The sequence below is a fragment of the Pollicipes pollicipes genome, unplaced genomic scaffold, assembly GCF_011947565.3.
Source record: "Pollicipes pollicipes isolate AB1234 unplaced genomic scaffold, Ppol_2.1 Scaffold_4295;HRSCAF=5057_pilon_pilon_pilon, whole genome shotgun sequence".
NCBI classification, from domain to species: Eukaryota; Metazoa; Arthropoda; class Thecostraca; order Pollicipedomorpha; family Pollicipedidae; genus Pollicipes; species Pollicipes pollicipes.
Window position 1 is genome coordinate 31094162 of NW_023596461.1, and position 24029 is coordinate 31118190.

Below are 24029 nucleotides of genomic sequence, written 5' to 3' on the forward strand. Positions count from 1 at the left end.
GATTGTTGTAGACGTGACCGGTCACCGCATAAGATAAATATAATTGTGTAATACGTAAGATTTATTTCAGTTGATCTAAAAAAATGCACAAAATGTTATTGATATGATTTTGTCCAATTTATTTCCATAGTTTTGATTTAAAAACCAATCAAAACATTTAATAGTGCCACATATCTATAAATGACGTCATTAGTTTTCTCCCCTTGCATAGAAGCATCTCAGTCGTGTTTATCCTCAAGTAAAGTTATATCAGTACCGGTAGATATTGGTTTAGAGTAGTGCTGTAGCTTTGTGTTTCAACTTTTAACAGTTTAGTTTCACCGGTCTCACATAGGTGGCAGATGGAAGCTAATTTAGAATCTTGAAAAATCAACCTTATCTTCTCTGGCTCCTTTTGCAATAACGTGTGCAGTCTGAATCTTTTTGTTCTATGGTGGAGATATTTCTTATCGCTTGTTTTACTATTGAATCTACGAAACCTCGCATAACCAATCTAACTACAGCATCCGCAGTCTTGCGCTAATCCGTTCATCCAAACAAACTGGGAGCCTGCCAGGAAGCAGGTGCGAGGAGGTAGGTGGGGAGGGCGGCTATGCCAGGACGAAAATAATGGTTGGTGCAGGTGCTCAACGTTGACACTAGTCCTGAGATACGTGGTGTGCCGTAAGATGCCATAGGAATGCACGCGGGGAAAGTGGAAGACCACTGTCTGTCTCGCGAGGTTGAAATGCAAAGTGGGTAGTACCGACCAGGCTGCAAAAATAGGCGTTCTGCCAAACATGTGTTCGTAGCAGCGACATCCCAACAACAATTTCAGTGCATGAACACCATTGATCCCAGTGCCCCGAGGTCTGCCTGACTGACTAATTTCAGCACTGGGAAGACAATTTCTTTGAGGACATATGCTGTTGTTAGGGTAATTTTAGGTACAAAATGGTGTAATTTCAGGAAGGCAAAGGGTATAATTTCAATGTGTCATAACATTTTTGCAAGCCAAAATAATGGGAAGATAGAGTATGATTTATTTATGCTTAATTAGAGCACACATGTTCCAGGTTATGTCAACCAACATCATGTAATTGTACAGTGCATTGGATGAATTTTTCTTCAGATTGCTTTGCCTGGTTACCTGGTATACCTGGTCCAAGTATATTCCCAGCAGCTAATACTGTTTATTTCATGCATGCTCGCAATCATTTAAGTGCTTTCTGCCCAGATCACAAAACATGACAGTCTTGGAAAGATTTGCCTGCTCTGGTTCAATAGCTGGTGGTGTTATTTGGTGCTAGTCTTGCCTTACCCCATGCTATTTATAGCTTTGGCTGTTGTGAACCATCTAGTGATGGTGCTGTTAAGGTAGAGAAGTAGTACAAACTGATATGTATGCAAAATATGACTCTGGTAAGGGCCTAGAAAATAAGGTATCAGTGCTATTCAACTACTGTAATCTAAAAGAAAGGTAGGCATTATATTTACCAGGACCTGTTTATGACATTATTTTATCTATGTGCTTTTTAAGTTGGGCTTTGTTGCAGAAACTGAAACCCCAAATGTTGCCAATTGGTATGTTATCCTGGTCCCTTTATTTCCACTGGCAACCTGTTTCACTGTTTCAAATAGATCTGGTGTGGACAGCAGTATTGCCTAATCAGCCTAATCACTACACCAGTGACCTTGCAAAAGTGGTTTGATTCGGTTCCTTACCAAGGACTGTTAAAAAAGATGGGCTTGTATAGCATGAGGGAAGGAATAATTAAGTAAATGGAATTATTCCTGGTGGGATTGCAACATAAATTTACTACCAATGGTCACATCTGTCAAGAAATTGTTGAAAGTGGAATTGCTCAGTGATCTGTTCTCAGGTCCTTATGTTTCATGGTTTACATCACTAACATGCCAGACATGGTCAGACATGTTATACAGCTATATTCAGAGGATGTCAAGCTGTATGGAGTAGCAGTGGCAGGCTCTCTCTTGTTTGACAGGGCTGGGTATACTTTACTATGACATAAAAGCCATGGGGTGTAAGATGGAAATACATTGATTTTGCCCTAAATAAAACAAATACAATATGCTTCATGCAGACCTGAATAGTCGGCACTCTAAGTATTGCTTGGGAAGTCCCATCAAACAGATCAAATAGGAAAAGAATAAGCAGCAAAGTGAATGAGACTCCAAACTACAACCACCACTACAAAGTGAATGAGAACAATATGTGTCACAGGCAGGCTGCTTGCATAGCATAAAAAAAGTTCTGAGAATCATTAAGAAAGAGTTCAACTCCTCTGCTAAACAAATATGAACTGGTGACTCATCACCTCTGTCAGCCTCCACAGCTTTACTGCCGACTGTGACCTTCTGACCCCGGGTGACCCGACCCCGAGTGGCCACCGCGGCCATGGCGGGCGTGACCGGCACCGACCCGGACGTGATCTCGACCGGGCAGTCGTCCATCAATTCCATGGAGGAGGGCGTCACGGCGCTTGGAGGAGCCGGCACCGCCGCCGCCGCCGCCCGAGAAGCGAGGCGCCACCAAAACTGACCACTCGCCACTGCTGGAGCCAGCCGCCGGGCCTGCCGGCTCGCGCAAGCTGGGCACTGTGCTCGGCGTACTCGTGCCGGTGGTGCTGTCGCAGTTCTCATCCCTCCTCTTCCTGCGCGTTGGTGGGTGCCGGCGGACGGCGGAGCTGGGGAAGTAGCGGGCAGGGGTTTGAACCAGCAGGCAGAAGAAGTCGGTCGTCACATATTGCTCTGGTCAAGTGAAAGGTACAGCCTGTGCATTCTGCACAGACTCATCTGCATGTGCGCAGATGGACCTGGTTTTACACAGGAACGTGATTTGCACAGATTTTCACAGAAGTCCAAGTGTTTGTCATGCTCTCGCCTCAGAGTCACGTTCTTTCCCACTGATTGACACCGGCGGAGCGGCTGTCGTCCCGCCTTCGTGTCGCTGTGGCCACGCCCGTCCCCGTGACCCCGTCACCGACGTCTGCGACGCCCGCAGGCTACATCGTGGGTCAGTCGGGCCTGGTGCTGGCCATCGTGCAGCTGGTGCTGGCTTATGCCATCCTGCTGGTGACCATCTTGTCGCTGTGCGCGCTCTGCACCAACGGCGCCATCTCCGGCGGCGGCTCCTACTGTATCCTGTATGGGAGTGGACGGGGCGGCGGCGAACAGTGGACGACTGTGGGCCAGACGGCCGGGACTGTCACAGAGGGGGGGGGGGGGGGGGGAGTCAACAATGGCATGCTTTCGTTACTGGCTACTGTGCACTTGCTACTGTTCACTTGCTAGCTTTGACCTGCTCATGCACGGGTCTGTATAAGTTCACGACAGGATGACGCAGAAAGATAAGTGGCTACGGACGGTCACCGATGAGTAATGGTAGAAGGTGTGATTATCGTTTTCTTGTGGTGATGTCGAACGCTGTGCGGTGGTGATGGCCCGCCGCCTCATGGTATGGCCGCCTCACGTGGACTGGTGGTGTCGAACGCTGTGCGGTGGTGATGGCCCGCCGCCTCATGGTATGGCCGCCTCACGTGGACTGGTGGTGTCGAACGCTGTGCGGTGGTGATGGCCTGCCGCCTCATGGTATGGCCGCCTCACGTTGACTGCTGGTGTCGCCGTGGTGGTTTGTGTGTGCGCCGGTGACTGGACCAGCCATGGGTCGCGTTGGCATGACATGAGCATCCGAGTATGGATCTGAGCAGGACGGTGAGATCGGTAGGATGGCACACACACTCACACACTGTGGCGACCTCTTCCATATGGGGCTCCCGCATATCACGAACGGGAAAAGGTCGGTTGAAACCTCTATTCGTGGTTGAAATGTCACCTGTGTCGCATGGCTCGTGTTCAGGTGTCGTGGTGACGGCAAAAACACCCGTGAGGGTGCCTTTGTTAACCGTGGCGCATTTCCTGTCCATTTCTTTTTCGATGTGCTACATAGCTGTGTCTGTCGATGAAGCGCTCGTCGTAGAACGTTGTCAGTGTCGTTCGCATCCGGCCCAATTCCTTTATCTTGGGTGGGCGGCTCGTGTTGGCTCTGGCGGCATTGACGTATGCGTTGCTGGTTCGTTGCCCCCTGCCAATGCTCCTTGACTTGACACGTGTTCAGATATGATCAGCCGAACGCTGGGCCCAGAGTTCGGCGGAAGCGTCGGAGTTCTGTTCCTGTTCGCCAACATATTCTCCAGCGCTCTCTACATTTCGGGATGTGTGGAAGGAATGGTGAACAACCTCGGAATCGGGGGTGAGTTTCCCGTTATCTGCTGCGGTCACGCGATTTCCTCATCTCTATTCTCCCCATTTTTGTTTTGTGTTTTGTTTTGTTTTTAGGTTGGTGTATTTCACGTTCTCTAACCGCTTCTCTTACGCTCCTCTTAAATGATGGTCCCCGCTTGTTTTTTTCCGTTCTTCACGCCTACCAATCATTCCTTACAGCCTCACTCCCTCAGTCCTCACCTTCTCACCTTTCATTACCCCCGCTCTTCACGCTCGTTCCAATCTTCACACTTTTCATTTCTTACAGTTGTCAAGCCCTCAATCCATCACACTGCGAGCTCGATTTTTTTTACTTATCGCTTGTTCCAAACCTTGCTTTTGTCATCCTTTCCCATATTCTTCACTGGATGTTTTTTCGACCTAAATTCTTGAAACGACTCCGTAATTTTCGTTCCTATTTGTTTGTTCACGTTAGCGTTCGTCGCTGTCGTTCTTGTCCGTGTCTCAATAACGTCCTGTTTGTTATGGATTGCTTACGTGCGTATCAATCGTCTAATCTCAGTCATCCTTGTCTCATTTGCCACGTCCTTTCCTTTGTGATTGCTTGGTGCCGTGGCTAAGTCTGATGGCATTGGATGTCTGTACGTTATCGCCCAATTTCCCGTCAGTTTACAGCCCGTGGTTCCCGTTATCGGGTCGTCGCTGGCGCGTGTGACGTCAGAACAGTTAACCAATGGCGCTGTCTATCGAACATGACGCTGACTTATGACCATCAAGCCTTAAAGGGGGTGCTCTATATTTGTATGGGATTTTAAACTGAAATAACCGTCATGAGGATCATTCAGCGTAGTTCGCATCCCTGCCCTTCTTAAAATCTAAACCCCACTAGTTTCTGAGCTATACGCCCGTGAATATGTGCAGACTTGCAGGACAACTATTTTAAGGTCACCCAGGCATCATGACGTCATAATGACATTCAAACCCTGTCATTTTATTGGCCATGCGGCGATCAAGGCCAAGAAGAATGTAATGGTCAAATCGTTCATATCTGGCTTTCGTGAGCACGATTTCCAGACATAACGACCCTCAATCGGCTCTCAGTCAATGTTGTTCAGGGTACGCGACGGAATCAAAGAGTGACATATTGAGGAGCATACGTACTGAACAGAGAAATTGTATGTTGTGTGGAGCAGTCGTTTCCACTTAAAAACGTGCCAATAGTTATGAGTTTCTTTCTTCACAACTGAAGCTTCAATTCATTTGAATATGGAACACCCCCTTTAAAGGAGTTGCACGGATTTGTCGTTTGTGTTTGTCTTCAGTCCTCCATTGCTTTAAAGGATTGGGTTGCCGAAAGAAAGTTTTTGAGCAAAGCGTGGCAGTGGTAAAGGCAGCAGCCTGCCCTGTTCCATTTTGGTAGCGTCCTTGTGGTCGGCAGTTTCCCTGCACGCTGTAATGGTTCTGGGAAACTCTGTCGTTAGCGGGGTCAACTTCAGAGGTCAGCACGCGAGAGTGGTTGTTACGGCGGTGGTTTAATCTGCTTGTACCTATCTATATATCATGGCGGTGGTTTGATCTGCTTGTACCTACTTATATATCATGGCGGTAGTTTAATCTGCTTGTACGTGTTTATATATCATGGCGGTGGTTTAATCTGTTTATACCTATGTATACCGTTATGACCGATGACAAAGCGCCAGAGTGGGGAGTTTTCACTTGTGCGCAGTTCGACAGAGTTACTAGCATGCTTTTTGGAAATGGGATTTGCTGGCCGTCGTGGGGGGGGATAACATAAGAAATCTGCTCTGTGAGGCCTAAGCCTCCTAAATTCATAAACGAGCAATGCCATCCATACTCCGGCCGTCTTCAGCACTTGCGAAAGCACGGACTTGGGAACGACCTTTTTAGTTGGGAAAGGGGCGGTATTGCTTTGTGAGTAAGTACAGATATATGCGGAGTGAGCCGCCAAGAAAGTGCTGGTACGCGCGCTCCAGATGATCGGGCCGTTGGGATTTCAAGTTCCGTGGCGTGTGTATGTGAGTGGGAAGGGACTATTGAAAACTGCGAGTTAGGATCTGAATCAAGCGCGCTAAAACATTGTGACCAACAATTCCGAGTGCAGGCCATAAATTCAGCTGAAAATTAACGCCACCATAGAGGTGCAGCCAAAATGCTCTGAAGTGGAGGGGGTAGGGGATCGTGGTGGGGTATAGTGCTCGGTGAGAAAGACTCCGCCGCTTTTTTTCTGGCAGGTGCCGCCTGGGGTGACAAAAATGTGAACCTTAGAGGACGTCCGCCCCCCCCCCCCCCGCCCGGTTGCGCCCCTGCAACACCCTGCCTGCAATGAACATCTCGATCTCCTTTGTAGTCCGCGGCTGTTGTTTCGTGAAGTTATCACGAAATATCATATATCATATCATATATCCCATGAAGAGTTATCGCTTGTTTGAGGGCATCTCAAAGAAAACCACATCTCACTTGTGCATTGAACCATGAACCAACGAGTTGTAAATAAGCAAACTCAACATCCAGCCACGTCATACAAAAGTAGGGCTGCAGATCGTCATCTTAGAGCAGCTAACGACTTAATGACTTCAATTAAAAACATTTGTCCAATGGTGTAGCCGGCTTTGGTGGGCGGCTAGCACGCCGAGTCCCGGCGGCTACCCGGCCAGCCGATCCTGTGGCCAGGTGAAAGCTTGTGATTAGTGCGGGGTCTCCGAATAGTGTTACCTGTGGGTGTGTCCAAGGTCTGGCCAGACGGTGCAGAAGTCAGGGCTGCTTAGAAACCATCTGGCTATCCCGTGAAATGATCAGATCTGGTAGTGACATTATCACAGGGCTTAACAATCACAATGCTCCCTGAGAACAACATTTAGGTGCTTTATGCTGTTTTACTATTTCTCCACCAATCTAAGGACATACTCCCCGTAAGATCTGGCCATTTGTTAATACGATTAAAGTTTTCGTATGCTATTTTAGTAACACGTAATAACGTGCAATTGTGTGATCAATTTTGATCCTTGCTCGGATCTGCAAACGTGGGTGAATGGCTAACGTGGACTTACGGATCTCAAATCCACGGCCCGAATCCATGCGCATACATTTCCAGAGCTGTCCGGCGTCCCGAGTCGTCCCCAGTGGGCCAGCCGCAGGTGTCAGACGATCGATTACCGGGTAGCCGGCTGGCCAGCGACCTGGCTGGAATACACCAGGGGATGCCTCACTTTGAGCCTAAGCCTAGCCGACACCTGCCACAGCCTCCAAGCCCGGATGACAGGGCGATTGCCGCGTGCGCGTAAACGCACATGTTTTGGCAGAGAAGCGTTAGGGTATGCTCGGGTCCATGTTCATGAGTTATACCCATATGGTACAAAAATATTGTCAGCATCTGGATTTTTACTGAGATGCTCGTTCTTGTAAAAGAACAAAAAAAATGTGGAAGAGCTGTGTCATTTGTGACGCTAGATATCTTAAGTTTGATATGTTTGGTGTAAGGCACGTCTATTTCTCACGCACTAGCGACGCGCATGGCAAAACACACCCATTCTTGAAAGCAGGGCGCGGCGGCATTAATCCCCTTGGTAATATATGCCTATGAGGCTTGCGTTTTGGGTGAGGTCATCGCCCGGCCGGAAAGTTGGGATGGGATTGGGGTAGCTGCCCCATTCCCCCTCCTCCACCTACGCATCTGCGCAAGCGGGCTTTCTCCTCAAGAAATGAGATTTTCCTGGGACATGCCTGATTGCGTAACACGAAAACAGTGTGGGGCAGCGGTTGTGTCAGGCCACGATGGCCATGTTTTCTCCGCAGTTGAGCTAATGCCGCGTGTGTAACGCGACACGGCAGCGACCGTGACGACACCCGGCTGGGGTCCTGCGCTGCTGCGCTGCCCCGCTGCCGGAGTGCGGCGCCGGCGCGGCGGCGTGCATCCGTGTGAGAATGGGGCCGGCCGTGTTTGGCTGCCTCGCGCCAAGGTCGCTCCGCCGCCCGTCACCAGATCGGCCGCGTATCCGTCAAACGGGCGGCGCAGCGGACCGTCCGGCGTGCACAGACAGTGTAGCGCGCCCCACGCCCGCGCGCTGCGCGCCAGAGCTCGGCTGGGTGGTGTCGCGGACGGCGGCTCGTCTTCGCTTCATGGCGGGCGGCGGGCGGACCGGTCCCCGCCGCCCTGCCGCCGGACGGCTGCTGCTCGAGCCGTCCGCTTGTTTGACGAGCGGTCAGCAGCCGTCCCCCGGGGTCACGCGCAGGGACGTGAGGTGACGGCTCGCCCGGTGACGGGTCTGCCGCTGTTGGCAGCTGGTGATGCTGCCCCCCTTACCGGCACTGAATACTGCTACGGCCGCTGCTATTGAAGACCGATGTACATTTTGCGGGGGCGGGGGGGGGGGGGACACGTCAGGATTCGAAGTAATAACATACAGCAACAGTAGGCTCCATGAAGGAATAGAAAATATCGGGATCGCCCATTGCCGTAAATGTACGTGAAGTTGGGCCGTGTTTGCAGAGGAAACAAAAGGCGGTCCGGGTTATTCAACATACTTACTAGGTAGTGGAGCAAAAAGGACCACTGTAACACCACGTGTTCAACGACTGCATATTAAACCAACGATAAAATGCTGTTCTAGTGGACAAATGTCTCGGCCTCGTTTCGCCGACAGGAGTTTCCGTGGTTTGTTGGGTCGCAGTTTCCGAAGAGGCTGACCTGCCTGCCTATTTAACATTAAGCTATGTAACGTCATGATTCCACGTGCAAGACGCCGCCTGTATAATTTGGGGCCATGGGCTGTGGCCCGAGCGGCGAGGCAACACTGCGGTCCTAGCTTGCCAGATGCGTGCCCCTGCCGTGCTGGCTGATCGTCCCACTGGCAGGCGGGCGGGGCCCCGGCGGCCGCTCGAGCGTGACGCGGCCCGGGCGGCTCCGGGACACACCACCCGCCGACGGTCGGAGGCGGTCAGCTGCCAGCGCGCCGGCGTCCGTTATGGGGCTTGGATTGATTAAGACGATAGGCTGGCGCGCCCGCTAGCCTGTGGCATCAGCGACGAACTTGTGCGGCCTCTGTCACGGTGGCCTCTGCATTTGTGGCGCTTGAATACGAACCGGGCTGTCCGGGCCAGAGGAGCAGACAAGAACGGCGCCGATCGACATCCGACAACTCGAACGCCCGTCTGAGCGAGTGCAACGGAGCGCTCTGCTCTCGAAATTCGCCCCATCGTCTTCGCGCCGTCGACCAGAACCTTCAGCGTCCGACCACGCTGGCGCGGCCGCGTGCCGCTGCGCAGCACCGCCTGTCACGCCGATGTCATTTTCTCCGTATCGAAATGCGTGGCGGGCGGGACGGGCGTTGGCCGTGCGGCCCGCCGGCGGTGCTTTGAGCGCGGGCTGCCGGTCCGGACGTGGCAACAGTGCGGCGCTTGACGCGGCCGGCGGCAGAGGCCGGCGCCGCCGTCAGCTGCGGTCAGCCGCGGCGCCACCCTCGCGCCACGCTGCGCGGCGGCTGACACGCGCCCGGCGCGGCGCCGGCCCGGGAAACTGGAGCCAGCTGGAGTCGGCCGGCGGCCGTGAGTCACGAGGCCGGGCGGACCGCGCCGGACTGACGCAAGCCGGCCAGCCCGGGTGCGTGTCAGCGGGGTCGATCCGGTCCGGCCGGCTGGCGAGGCCGCTGGCGCCGGCTGGGCCGAGGGGTGTTTGTGGCGCTGGCTTCGGAGGCCATGTTTCCCCTCTGTGGGCGTCGGTTGCCTCGGCTCGACGCAGGGTGCGTGGATCGCTGCTGGAGTCTCCACGCGAACGCCCGGCCGACCTCGCCGGCGTGCGCACGTGGCCAGCCGTGATGCAGTTGTTTTCTTGCCTCGGGGGTCGTGCGGTAGCATCGGCCAGCGACTTGACCGACACCGCCTGGCCCGCCGTGTTCGGTTGATTCTCAGGCATACCGTGGGACGCGAACACCGCGGTCGGGATTCACGAGGGACATCACTCGCGGGACATGGGTCACATTGGCCGGTGACCTCAGTCGGCACCCGCACCACGCGACCGTTGCGGCCGGCTTGGCGGCGTCACCGGCGTCCGGCCGGTGCCGCCAACGCCTCCAAGCCGCGTCGCTCGGTCGGTGGTCGTGGATGGTCACGCGTGTAACGCGTCCGCTCTCTGAGCTCAGTCGTTAGAGCGCCTGCCTCTCAGCCTGTCCATGGCGGGATGGGTGGGTTCGGGTCGCTTCGGCGCTCGCCGTCTGCCCTTGGTTGCGATGGCCGGCGGCCGGTGGCAGCGGTCGCTCAACGTCAGATGAGGTCAGAGGGCGTGGTCGATTGTGCTGAGCGTGCCGGCACGTTAAACTTCCGCCACGAAGTGCTGCCTTTGAATTTGGTTGGATGGGGCGGTCAGGGCTGACGCAACATGCCCTGCTTAGTGCGGGGTTTGATCTCAGAACTCCATCAAATCGATAAAAAGTCACCTTGTTGGGACTTGATGTCTAAAAAAAAAACACGCTGTGCTATGACCAGCGGAGCCGGCGGCGCCTACGGATGTCAATACGGCTGGCGCGGATTTATGGAGCTTCAGCCCTGCCAGCGTTGTTTCTGGACGCTGATCTGTGGTTACCATGAGGTTAGCTGTCCGGCGCTGTTGGCGCCCTGCCTTCCGGCTCGCACAAACCGGTGGGCTTTATCGCCGTGCCATTCCAAAGCGTTTCCAGCACGTGTGTTGTGCAGCCATGCTGACTCAATCTCAGTACTCGCCTGGGGCCACTACCCGCGCTGCCTCTCCCTCCCCCCCCCCCCCCCCACGGTACGTGACGACCCCGTCTGACCCCGCCCGCTCTCCGCAGGCACGTGGAACGCGGGCATGCCGGACGGCGGCTGGTGGCGCTTCCTGTACGGCTTCTGCATCAACCTGCTGAACTTCCTGGTGTGCGTGGTGGGGCCGGGCATGTACACGCGCGCCGTGCTGGTCATCATCCTACTGGTGCTGGTCTGCCTCGGCTCGGTCGTCGTCAGCTTCGGCCGTACGGCCATGGAGGTGGGCGCGGGTGCCGCGGGGACGCGGGAATGCGGGAACGCGGCTCGCGGGGACGTGGGGACACTGGAACGCGGTCGGGGCGCCAGCGGGCGAGCGGTGGGGAGCGGTGTGGTGGCGACGGCGGTCCGTGCAGCCAGCGCAGCGACTGATGCCCGACGTTGTTTGTGCGGCCTGAGAGCCTTCTTTTCGTAAAGCTATAATGACAGGTTGAACGTCCTGGGGGGTAAGGGGGGGGGGGGGGATTTCGATTCCCCGCTGCGGCGTATTGTGCAGTGTAGAATGCGGAAGCCGGGGTAAAACGCGGCTGTAATGACGGCTTCACTGCCGAGTTGTGAGCGCACTGATGAGTGGTCTTCTTTGAGTGAAATACCACGTGCAACGCACTAACCAGCATATTTGTTAAGCGTAAGTTCAGCAAAACGACACTTGAACAATTGACGTCAACCCGTGCAGCAATAGGATACGCTCGTATCCGGTAAATATGATACGTATAAGGGGTTCGCGCACATCTGTGGTGTGTTTGACATACGGCGAATACCCTGTGACCAGGCGGTGACGGCAGTGGCGGCACGGCGCCGGTGGCTCGTGCAGTCCCTACCCGACGCCTGACCCTCCTCGCCGGCGCGCCAGGTGATGCTGCCAGAAGCCAACATGCTGGTGCAGAACAGCACGTTTCGCGTCAACGCCACCTTCACCGGCTTCAACACATCGACGCTGGAGGCGAACCTGTGGCCGGCGTACGCGGCCGACTACACCGACAGCCAGCACGCCGTGCCCAACTTCTTCACCGTGTTCGCCGTCCTCTTCTCGGGCGTCACCGGCATCATGGCCGGCGCCAACATGTCAGGTCAGGGCGGAGCACCGGGTCAGGTCATGTCGCGGGACTGGGCCACAGATGATCGGGAAGCCTCGTCGGTGTCTGTGAAGGGGGCTGGTGACAGGCTGGGCCTAAGTCAGGGTACTGATCCGGCGCCAACATGCCAGCTCTGGTGCAGCGCAGAATCGATGGTGTCATGGAAGGCCACAGGGGCCAGCTGGATCAGGTCAAACTTCCGGACGAGGGCCAGCGTAGATCGCCAAACCATGCCGATCGCGGCAGGTTTTCATCGCCTACCAGCCATGGTCGAGCACTTCTTGGTCTTTCAGTGCCAGACTCCAGCCATCAGTCTGACGTGCTTGCCCAGTGACGTGGCGGCACCAGGCGTGTGTGGCGTCACGTGCAGTGTGACGTCACCTGCGTCGGTTCGCAGGGGAGCTGGCCAACCCGGGCCGAAGCATTCCGGGCGGGACGCTGCCAGCACAGGCCGTCTCGTTCTGCACGTACCTGCTGCTCTTCTTCCTCACCGCCGCCACCTCCTCCCACTTCCTGCTGGTCAACAACTACATCTACATGATGGACATCAACTACTGGTCCGGCTTCGTCTTCTTCGGTGAGGGCGCTTGCGTTGGTGGTCGAGCGAAGGTGCAGGGACGTATTAGAGGTGCTGTGTGCGTGTGGTGAGCATGTGACCGTGAGCGTATGGGCCGTCGGGGGGTGGTGGGCGGGGTGGGCTGACGTCCCACATGGTGGTTAGTGTTGCTAAGACCTGATTATTTCGTAATGTGTCGTTACAATCCATTTTGCCACGCAAAATGAATTTTAATGACACATAACAATGTAAAGGACGGGTGCTGTTTTTGCATCAGTGGGCCTTTTCCCACCGGATCACCATAATCGAGAGCCTCTTCAGACACACTCCGTTCAACAGAGGAGCGTTTGTTGCCGTCCAGGGGCAGCGTGTGTGCGTCCGCGGCATCGCTGGCATCGTTTGACGCCGGGCATGCCTCCGTTCCAGGCATCGTCTTGGCGACGGTTTCGGCCAGCCTGAGCAACTTGATGGGTGCCAGCCGGGTGCTGGACGCGCTGGTCAAGGACAAGCTGTTCGGTGCGTGCGTCCGCCGCCCACGCTCGCGCCGTGGCTGGCGCAGTCTCGGATTGCTATTGCCGCAGGATGGGAATAGTCGCCGCTGGCCCCTGGTGCCGTAAATCTATAGGTTTGCGCCATGTGAAAGGCCCACCGGTCTTTTTAGATGCGCTCGTAGAAGTGGAGTGGTCGCGGGTTTGCTCGCCTCTCCCCTAATGGATGGGACCCATTGCTTGCTTTAAAATCATTTGCACCTTGATTTTTGCGGCTTCTTGGTGAAATGAAACATCACAGTTTGCTTCCTAGCTTTTTTTAAAGAAATATCGTACCAATCATACAACATGCTTTTCCTCATACTGTGCCTGGACCCCATGATTATGTTCGTGTTTGACTGTGCTGTGCGGCGCCCCGCCGGCAGCGGTGTGGCCTCAGGGCTTCTCCGGGCCGCGTCGCCCCGCCGGCAGCGGTGTGGCCTGCGGGCCTCTCCGGGCCGTGTCGCCCCGCCGGCAGCGGTGTGACCTCCGGGCTTCTCCGGGCCGCTGTCGCCCCGCCGGCAACGGTGTGGCCTGCGGGCCGCTCCGGGCCGGGGTCCGTCGCCCCGCCGGCAGCGGTGTGGCCTGAAGGCCTCCCCGGGCCTCTCCGGGCCGCGTCGCCCCGCCGGCAGCGGTGCGGCCTGAGGGCCTCTCCGGGCGGCGGTCCGGCGCCCCGCCGGTCGGTTTGTGAGCCGCTCCGGATCTGGCCGTGCCGGCAGGTAACCTGCAGCGGCTGGTGGCCAAGACCACCTGGCACGGGAACCCGCTGGGCTCGCTGGCGCTCTGCTTCATCGGCGTGCAGCTGGTGCTGCTGGTCGGCTCGCTCAACCAGATCGCGCGCTTCACCTCCATCTTCTTCCTCATGTCCTACTTTGCCGTGCACCTGGCCACGCTCGGGCTCGAGTGGGCTTCGGCGCCGAACTTCAGGTGCGCGCGGACGGGGTCGGACAGTGGCGGGGGTGGGACAGGAACGCCAGTGGATGTCGTCCCACTTCTGTCGTCTTTTTTGTTGTTTTTTTTTCTCACACATTTTATGCCGGTATGGTCATCAAGAGCTGTTGATTCCAGGTGATACTGGCATTGCACAAGATAGGCCATGTGAGTTGGTGGCGCATGACACGGTGCCTGCACTATGTGCAGTTTCAAACGTGTTCAGCTAATGCGAGCATCTAGCGCACAAACCGTTCCTGCAAAGCCTGCAGTTTGGACTTGCGTCAGAGTGTCACTGTGTTCTCGCTACCATGTCTGCTCGTGTCGGTGTCTGCTCGCGCCCGTGTTTACTGACCTCGGCGACGCCGGTGTGTTCGGCAGGCCGGAGTTCGCCTACTTCACGTGGCACACGTGCTTGGGCGGCATGATCGGCACCCTGGCCATGTCGCTGCTGGTCAGCTGGTGGTGCATGCTCGTCTCGGTCGCCGTCTGCGTACTCCTGGTCATCCTCATCCACAACTTCTCGCCGGCCACCGAGAACAACTGGGGCTCGCTCTCGCAGGCCCTGATATTCCACCAGGTGAGCTGAGCTCGACCTGGCCACGTGGGCCGACAGGCGGACAGCTGACCGGCCGTGGCGCCGGCAGGCGGCCAGCTGACCGACCGTGGACCGACGGGTGGCCAGCTGACCGGTCGTGGGCCGACGGGCGGCCAGCTGACCGGCCCACGTGGGCCGACATGCGGCCAGCTAACCTGCCGTGGTGCCGGCGCACGTGTTCCACTAAGCCCAGCCCAAACGCGCGATCTGTTTTGGAGAAGTGGACGCTTGCGTGATACCGCGGAAACAGCTGGAGCTTCGGGCGATGTAAATTGTTTCAGTCACAACGCGGCTGCGACAAAACAATGATGGGCGCAAAATGACCGCGGATGTCGACGCGCCCGTCAGCCCAAATAAGAACTATAAAGCAATGAAATACTTGACGCGTGATGTCAGTTATCGATCTGCCTGAGGAGGGCTCCAGCAGCACGTCATCTGTACTGCGGGTCTGTATTGGGTCTGACGCGCGGCGTCGCTTTCAAGCGCAGGGTTCCACGTCACCACCGCCACGGTCGCGGCATATCTCCGGAAGTCCGCCTCGCGATCCGCTCGACGTCCACACGGCGTCCGCACGGCGCTGACGCCGTCCGCTTGCTCGTCCGCAGGTCCGCAAGTACTTGCTGCTGCTGGACCCGCGCAAGGCACACGTCAAGTTCTGGCGGCCGCAGATGCTGCTGCTGGTGGCCAATCCGCGCTCCGCCTGTCCGCTCATCCAGTTCGTCAACGACATGAAGAAGTCGGGCCTGTTCCTGGTGGCGCACGTCAAGGTCGGCACGCTGGACGACCGACCCGGCGACCCCTGCGCCGGCGAGACGCTCCTCTGGATGAAGCTCGTCGACCACCTCAAGGTGCGGCCGGCGCGTGGCGGCGCTTGGAGGGAACGAGTGCGCTTTGCCGCGATGATCGTGTCGTGAGCTGACCGTGTCGTGCGTGTCATGAGACCGGCCGTGACCTGAGGTCATCTTGACCACTGTGCTAAACTGTCCCGGCCCCGGCCGCGGCTTCTACGCGAGGGCGGCCGGGCAGCAGCAGGCGTTCAGTCGCTCTACCGCTGCGGCCAACCGCTCCGTGACCCGACCCGACCTGACCCGACCTGACCTGACCCGAACCCCAGGTGAAGGCGTTCACCGAGCTGACCCTGGCGCCGACCATCCGGGAGGGCATGCAGCACCTGGTGCGCATCTCGGGCATGGGCGGCATGAAGCCCAACACGGTCATCCTGGGCTTCCGGGACGACCACAGCCACGTCGACTTCCTCCGCAAGTGAGACTCGCCGGCCGGCCGGGCTGCTGCGTGACCGCGCCGCCCGCTGCGCCCTCCGCCACGCGGCGCGTGATGCCGACTGCGGCCTTCCCCACTGGGGCCCGGCACGGCGGCTAACCGGCCGTGCCTGCTTGTCAGCTTCGGGGTAGGGTGATGCGCCGTCTTAACGACAGATCTAGCTGACTGCCAGTCTCCGCTCCATAGCTAACGATATTGTAAGGCTTTTGTAACCCGCTCTTCGCTCATTCTGTACCCTCAAGCGGCATGAATGCTGTTCAAGCTAAGTACTTGATTCGCTTTACCGGTGGACGTAAGAAGCAAGATGTTCATGGCATGGTCCATGCATATATCAAGGTACCTGGATTACGGACTGATGCCACAGCGGTTCTTCAACGCGGCGTGTGCTGTCATCGGCACAGGCTGCACCTTTGTCCTGTGTCGCCCCCACACGTGCGTTCTTACTGTGCCCCCGTCTGCGCTTCGCTGTCGACTGAGTGCGCTCGCAGGCTCCGCTGTCCGCTGCCAGCACGTACCCGGCTTCACACCCTGCGTGGGTGGGGCGCATCTCCTCCATGCTGGCTGTGTGCGTGTGTGTGTGCCGTCGCCGTGCGGTGCGCGCGCGCCGCCATCGCCGGACCGCGTGCCACTAACCGCCGCCGGCCGGCTGCGTTCCAGGAGCTACCTGGACACGTTCAGGGCCAACGGCCGCGCCCTGCGCCCCCGGTACACCAGGTTTGCCCGTTTCCGTCTCTGTCTGCCGCCGGCCGCTGTCTGTCCCGGTTACACCGCCCGCGCCTGCACGTGTCTGTCGCTGGGCGGACGCGCCGTCTCCCTCCTCTCCCTCTCGCTGTCGGTGTGGGGCTCGGCCGGCTCGCGCCGACGGCTCGGCACCGCTCCTGGCGCCGCGGCACGCACCGCTCTGTTCGCCGACTGTGCGCGGTCCGCCGGCATTGGGTTTCAGTTTGGCGGCCGCGTCGCCGGCGCCAGCGGCCCGGCCCGGCCCGGCGGACACGAGGCTGGGCGTTACGCCGTGCGGGGCTGGTCGCGGTCTGTCCCCTCTCGCGCACGCTGTCACGGGCTCTGGCTGTCGGTCTCAGTCACCTGTCGCTTGGAGGCAGCTCGCAGGGTGAACACGAGGCGCGCTCCGCCGTACGTGCCGTGTGTGTACAGTTTGTGGAGGACATATAACAAAACCGTGCTCTTCTTTGGAGGGTTGTTTTGTGACAATGCTGTGTTTTTTGTAAGGATTAACAATATTTTGTGGCGTTGAGAAAGGAGACACACCAATAAATGTTTTATGTCCTTCTGGCTTCAAAAACTTTGGCTGCAAAAATGCGTTGCGGATAACTGCATTGTCCAAAAACGGAGTAAGATCGTGGGCTCGTATTTTCACATGATACAACACGCGTATGCTTAACCCTAAGTGTTTCCAACTTCTGACTGGATTGCGCGCATTATTGCATGTGCGTTCGTGTCTTCGTGTCCTTGTGATCTGCGTCACACACCCCTTCCGCAGACTCACAACGCTGCGTAGTGGCATTGTGCGTAGCTGGCTGTATAAGTAGACAGTGCAGCTTGGCTTGTTGGCTATGATTTATGCCAGCTACAGCACAGGTATTGGTGGCACATAGTTCATTTCCAAAGCTCTGCTCAGTGGTGTCCAGAAGTGGTTTTAGCAGGTAACCCATCAGCTGCGTCAAGTGAGACTGTGGGGCGCCGAGAATGCCACACCTACTTTTGCCGTCGGGTCTCATCGTGCGCGTGTGTGCGAATGTGTGCATTATGTGTTGTTTTTAGCTGTGCATGGGTTACCATTTGTGTAGCGCGTGCTGCGATCACGCTTTGCCCCTCGGCTGTATTGATGTTCATGTGCCGATCTATACTCACCGAGGCACTGCTGGCGCTCTCGCCGCTGCCGAGGTCGCTGAGTACAGTCTGGCGGTGGGGGGGGGGGGGAGGGGGGGGGCGGGGGCGGCGGGGGCGAGGAAACCTGTCATGCGCGATATCGGCCCGTTCTTTTCTGGCACCAGCGGCCGCCAGACCCGCGGAAAAGGAGACCAGGCCGTCGGTGGCGCCCGCCGACGGGGGGACCTGTTCTGCGGGCCTCTGCTCGACCCAGTGGGGACGGCCACGCTCTTCCGGCAGCTGCCGCCGGGCCCGACGCGAGCGTTGAGAGACGGCTCGGTGTGGCCCTCCCCCGGGCACCGACGCTCGCTCTCTCTCCCCCTCCCTCTGCCGGCGGTGTGTGTGTGTGTGTCTCGGGGCGCGCGCGGCCGCTGACGGCGGCGCCGCTGCCCTCCGCCAGCAGCCGGGAGCTGGACGTACTGCGGATGTCGGACCTGCAGTGTCCGCCCGACTCGGCCTTCCACCCGGAGCGGCTGCGCACCGACGCCGCCGACCCGGACGAGCGGCTCGGCCAGGTCTCGCCCGCCGAGTACGTGCAGATGGTGCGCGACCTCATCAAGATGGACAAGAACGTCTGCCTCTGTCGCTACTTCCACAACTTCGACAAGAAGGAGCTCGCCAAGCGGCTGTGAGTGGGGCGCGCCGGGCTGGGTGTGGCTGGGTTGGGATGACGTAGGTGAGCTTCGGGGCGTTCGCAGCGTGGACTCACTTCTGTGCGTCCGTGATAGCGCGTTAGAAGCGCATTTCTTATACGCGCTCGAAAAGCGCATTGTCAAGATAAGAGCCCCAACTAAGCAGGGCCTGTCCGCACCACGACAGCAGGATCGAAAGTGTGTGACACATGACACCCGTCAATGCGTCGCCCTGACAGGCAGAGAAGTGGAGCCCGCCTTGCCCGCCAGCTCCGTCCTCTGGCCACGGCGGGGTGCTGGGCAGCCGGCTGACGCGTGTGAGCCCCCTTCCAGTAAGCACCGCGAGGTGGTGCACATCGACGCGTGGCCCGTCAACTTCTTCGACACGAGCTCCACCTGGACCAGCGACGACGTGACGTCGCAGTTCCTGCTGCAGGTGTCCACCGTGCTGCTGATGGTGAGGCTGCCGCCTGGTGCCGGCGCGAGCAGGCGCGCGCCGGCCGCGGGGCCGGCAGATGCCGGCGAGCGCGCCGCGCCGGTGTGGAGCGAGCGCCGGGCCGGCTGAGCTGTCGTCGGCGCCGCGTGAGACGTGACCCCAGCGTGGCGTCTGTGTCCTGTGCTGCGATGATGCACCGCCGAACTGGGACCCGCTGGTGCCGGTCCACACCAACGACCGCGCGCTTCACGCGGCTCTGTAGGGAGGAAAAGGAAACGCGTTCACCGTCTCGGCCGTATGGTGGTGGGCGGTTTTGGTTTGTCGTTGTTGTCCTATTCTGTTAAAAATTGCTGGCCTCGCTGCGTATGGTGGCAACAGTGTGCAACCGGTTCAGAGACGACACGCACTGACCTCCCACGGATATCGCGCCCCTGTAGTGGCCTTGTATCGCCAGGAGGAAGTGACCGTGTCCATTCAGGTAACGGTGGCGCCATCTTTGTCGGGGTGTCGACGGTGACGTCACCCGTTTGCCGACGGTGACACCGCCGGCGCGGGCAGGCAATGACGTCACCGTCCGCTCCGTCCGCAGACCCAGGCGTTCCGCGGCACCACGATGCGGCTGCGCGTGTTCCTGTGCGTCAGCTCCAGCGTGCCGGCCGCCTCGGTGACGCGCCTTCACGACAGCCTGCTGACCAGCATGCAGGAGATGCGCATCCGCGGACAGGTCAGGACGGGGGCGGACAGGTCAGATCAGGTCAGGTCAGGTCAGGTCAGTGCAGGAGCGGAGAGAACCGCACATGTGACTCCAATGGCTGAGCCCTGACGCTGGCGACCACGGATTCTGATCATTGTGTGACCAGGTTATGCGGAGGAGCGGACACCATATCAGGTGTGTAACTGAAGAACGATCTTCAGTATGTAGTCCTTTTCACGCTGCCTTCGCCCGTTGCCGTGGCGTGTGACGTGGCAGGCCATACAGAAAGCTTTGTCACAGTCATTACTAACAAGGAAGTGAAGTCAGGGTCACACCCTGCACGATCCGACCACACGGGGTCGGGTCGAGTGTCCGTGCCGGGGGACCGCGGCTAGGCGTCCCCGCTCGTCCGGTCGGCGCCTGGCTGTGACGCCTGCCGACCGTTCCAGATCGTGGTGCGCGTGCTGGACGAGATGCGGGAGGAGGTGACGAGCGTGGCCGGCGCGTCCGACGCCTACGTCGCCAGGTTAGCGCCGCTGCTGGACAGGCGAGGGCGATCTGGGGGGGGGGGGGGGGGGGGGCTCTGTCCACTTGGCCACCGGCTCACGAACGTACATTGACACATGTGGTCGTTTGGGGGCGTTGCTCCGCGCGAAATATTGAGGGGAAAGCATTTTTCGTGAAGTTTATGCCGGGCACTTGCAGTGGCTGTGCCCAAGCACTGGCGGATAAAACACATCCCAGCTCCCGCTAATCGGCCTGGCGCCAAACCATCCAAACCAATCGCCTCGCGAGCCGATCGACTCGACCAAACCCAGCGACTGCCTCGCGATCCTCCGGCGTTTATGTTGTATAATGTGGCGACCACGCACCCGTGAAGCCCGAACTAGCCGCGCCGGGCGACCGCCTTGGCCTGACCGGTGCGCCGTGTACCTCAGCATCAACCAGCGGATCCGGTGCGAGTCGGCCGGTACGGCCATCACGTACCTGTACCTGCCGGCGCCGGCGGCACCGTCCGGCGACGCGGCCGACGTCGGCTACCTGCGGCACCTGACGGCGCTCACCGACCAGCTGCCGCCCACCGTGCTGGTGCACGGCGTCAGCCGCGTCACCACCACCGCCCTCTGAGGGGGCGGCGCGGCGCCCGCGGCCGAGGAGGCGGCGACGCCGCAGGCGCCGGTCCCGGCAGGCGGCGCCACCGGCACCGGCTCCCGCCGAGGGTGGCTCCGTTGTCGCCGGCTTTGGGGCTGGCCACTGGTGCCGCCCCCTTGGGGAGTCACCTCCGGAACCATCGGCACCATCGGCACCCTTTCGAGGGTTCGCCACATGACACGGTTCCAGTGACCTGGTGAGGCTGGCCACGTGGTGTGGGGTGGCGACGTAAGAGCCAGCAGTGATTTGGCAACCCGGACTTGGGTCATGCCGCTGTAGGCCCCGCTGCCGCGCGGAGGCTCGTATTTGTGTTGTCGGTGGGTGTGGGCCCCTGGCCCGAAAGTCCGGCCGAGCGGTGATCATCGTCTGGTTACATGATAGCCTGCGTCCATTTACACGTGGCGATCCGCGCCCATTTCCACGATCTACGTCCAGCTGCTGGGTGATCTGCGTCTCGCGGAAATGTTGGTGGGTTAAAGAGCCAGAGAAGCCCCCGCCCGTGCTAAGGCAACTCTGTCGATTGCACGTATCAAAAGACGATGATAAGACGTGCGAGGTGCGCGTGGTATTAGTCAGCTTAGTCATTGCATGTTTAGGAGGTTATATATCGGCAGGCGAAGCGCAGTGAATGAGACCAATGGTGATTGCGTTATCAAGGCTCGGATTAATTGCTACGCACATTGGCAGCATTTATCCCTATTTTATGGCACATCTTGCTGGGTTGTGAAGCCAGATTACTTGCATCCAAGTACCTTGCTGAGGGTCGATTTATACTATATACACCAACAATGTCTGCAGTGCCTTTCGGAAGCCTGGGATGTCATGACTTGTGGCTTGCACATGGTCACGACCATGTAAGCTTCGCGGCATGCAGGTGCTCGCCCCGATGGCCGTGCGTCTCGATGTCGATCGTTTTAGTTACGGCCGGTGCCCCGCGGCTAGCGACCACCCATTCATTGTCGGCTAGAGCAAGCTGACCAACTGCGTCATGGAGATGAGATGGGCGGGTTGGCCGTGCACGAGGTGCCTGTAGGATATTCCAAAGAGCAGAGATAAAAACATTCGAATGTGACCGAAGTTCTTTCTAGTTGTGAGCGTTTGTTGGAGCTAAGCGGCAGGCAGGCAAAGAAAGTGTTTAATTATGGGTTATCTTTAAGTTCTATGAAAGTAGTATGTGCGTGCTGATGAGAATGCATGTCCGATGCGACGGTCTAGGTTTTGCTCCGGTGTTCGCACGCTGTATTTACAGAGAAGACGCCGGGCAGAAAGCGGCTAGCGGTTGTCTAGAGGCATCGAATGCCTTCAGGAATGGGATGGAAATTTAGTTACAGCGTAACGGGTTCGGCTTTTGCGTCATTAAACAGTCGTGAATTTTTATTCCAACCCCCTCGTCAGAATTTCCGCGCAGCATGACAGCGACTGACCGGCTGCCTTCCGGGGCTGCGCGCGGTGCCGACCGACCTGTGATCCACGCATGCGCGGTGCTCGCTGGGAACGTGTGACAGTGTGGTGATGGTTTCTGGATTATTGCCGTCTTCCTCGTCTTTTATGCGGTTTTGTCGCCCCTGCTTCCAGTGGCCGCGTCTGTGTCTGTGTCGCCGCCGGTATCGTGAGGCAGTTTGTTTGCGTGTGAGCCTCCAGCGCTGTGTGTCAGTATTCCGTGTCGCAGTGGGCCGGCGTGTCGCTGATGCTTGATGGAAACTGAGACGCTTGAGCGTCCAGCGCTGTGTACCAGTATTCCGTGTCGCGGTAGGCCGGCGTGTAGCTGATGTCCGCGGGGAAACTGAGACGGCGAGTAGACTAGTCGTGATCCGCCCGGCATTTGAGCCATGACGCGTTGGTCGTAGGTCGCACCACGTTCCGAACAGCTGCTGAGAGCCGCCTGTGGCCGGCAAGACGAGGAGAATGCTGTCGCGGATGGTGATTCCAGTGTGCTTGTGTCCTCTGGGGTGTACGCTATGAGCACGCATGCATCGGATGTCTGCGCGGAAGGTGTGTCACCCCTGCTTGACTGATGTCTGCCGCTGGTACTGTTTCTGTAGGTGCACCGTATTTATATTTTATCGCTGTAGCGTGATTTGGTGTCGCGACTGGTGCTACTTTCGCTCAGCCAACCGCTTCTCCATATTCCGCGCTAACTTAACACGGCGTCATTGTTCCTATTTGCTGAGGGTTTTATGTTACCTTGCGATTGGATGCGAAGTGCGAGTGGAATGACCGGCGGCACCTTCACGATGTTCTATTCCAATACATTCGAGCTTTAACGATTTCGTTGGCCGTGCATCGCTATTTTTCTGTGAGAGACATTCGACGCGATTGCGCTGTGCTTGAGCCAATAATCCGATAATCTGACGAGATGGTGATGGGGCAAACATCGTGAGGTAGGCATGCAGGCGGTCGAGCACGAACCGCCAGATGGCGGAAGGAGGGGAGCGCAATCTCTTCGGCAGTCTGCCAAATTCTGCGCCCTTGGGTCTACGAATGTTGTTATTCACGCAAGGGATGGACTCAGTCGTGCCTTTCGGTCATGTAGCGGCGATGTGGATATTCAAATGAGTCACAGCTTACATCCCGCTGTGAAAATTTCGTTGGAAGAGGCCTTCGACCCATTTCTTAGGTCATCTTCGCAGAGGACGTACATAGGAAGTGTGTGGGGGGGGGGGGAGGCGCACAGGCTCGCGCTCATGCCAGCAAATGTTTTAGGCAGGAAACATCCTTGAATCTATCACAACCATGCGAATTAAGCCCCGCTGAAGATATCCATTCATAGGAAGAAACGGCGTTCATATTTTGAATGAAAGTACCCTGTATGCTGCATAGGCCTGCTAGTTCGCTTGTGAAGTGAGTGTATGTAGAATCTGGAGTATGACTGGGCCACCACAACTTTAAGGGTCTTTAGCCATGATGCAGTCAATGAGGAGGCCCACGGTGCCATCTGCATGAAAGTTTGCATTTGTGTTTTAGCACCGCGGGAGTAAAGAGCGTGAAAAGTATTCATTGGACTCCAAGTGTAGCCGAGTTTCAGCGTTCAGTCGTAAAAATACGCGTTAAAGATCTGAAAGGCGAGCACTTACACTTTGAGGACGTAGATTAGCAGGAACGTAGATTCGCCAAATGAGTTGGAGTAGGGAGGCTGAACACCGGAAATTACTCAAGACTCAACCTAACCCAAATGTAGCAATTGGGTTAGTGAAGCTAAAACCGGTTTCTCCCCCGATTGGGCCCGCTCTACTCAAGGTTGGGGGAG

The 24029-nt window shown here is 57.5% G+C and overlaps 1 protein-coding gene across 1 annotated transcript; it reads left to right on the plus strand.

Moving 5' to 3' along the window:
• The first annotated feature begins 1342 nt into the window (after positions 1-1342).
• Positions 1343-23046, plus strand: LOC119097436 (solute carrier family 12 member 9). The gene is made up of 18 exons (XM_037220469.1): positions 1343-1356; positions 2447-2664; positions 3005-3139; positions 4118-4252; positions 11046-11236; positions 11867-12083; positions 12487-12666; positions 13072-13161; positions 13892-14099; positions 14484-14682; positions 15306-15548; positions 15815-15963; positions 16639-16695; positions 18269-18496; positions 18834-18957; positions 19526-19660; positions 20080-20156; positions 20569-23046. The coding sequence occupies exons 1-18, from the start codon at positions 1343-1345 to the stop codon at positions 20756-20758; spliced, it is 2790 nt and encodes a 929-aa protein (XP_037076364.1). The 3' UTR covers positions 20759-23046.
• Positions 23047-24029: the final 983 nt, after the last annotated feature.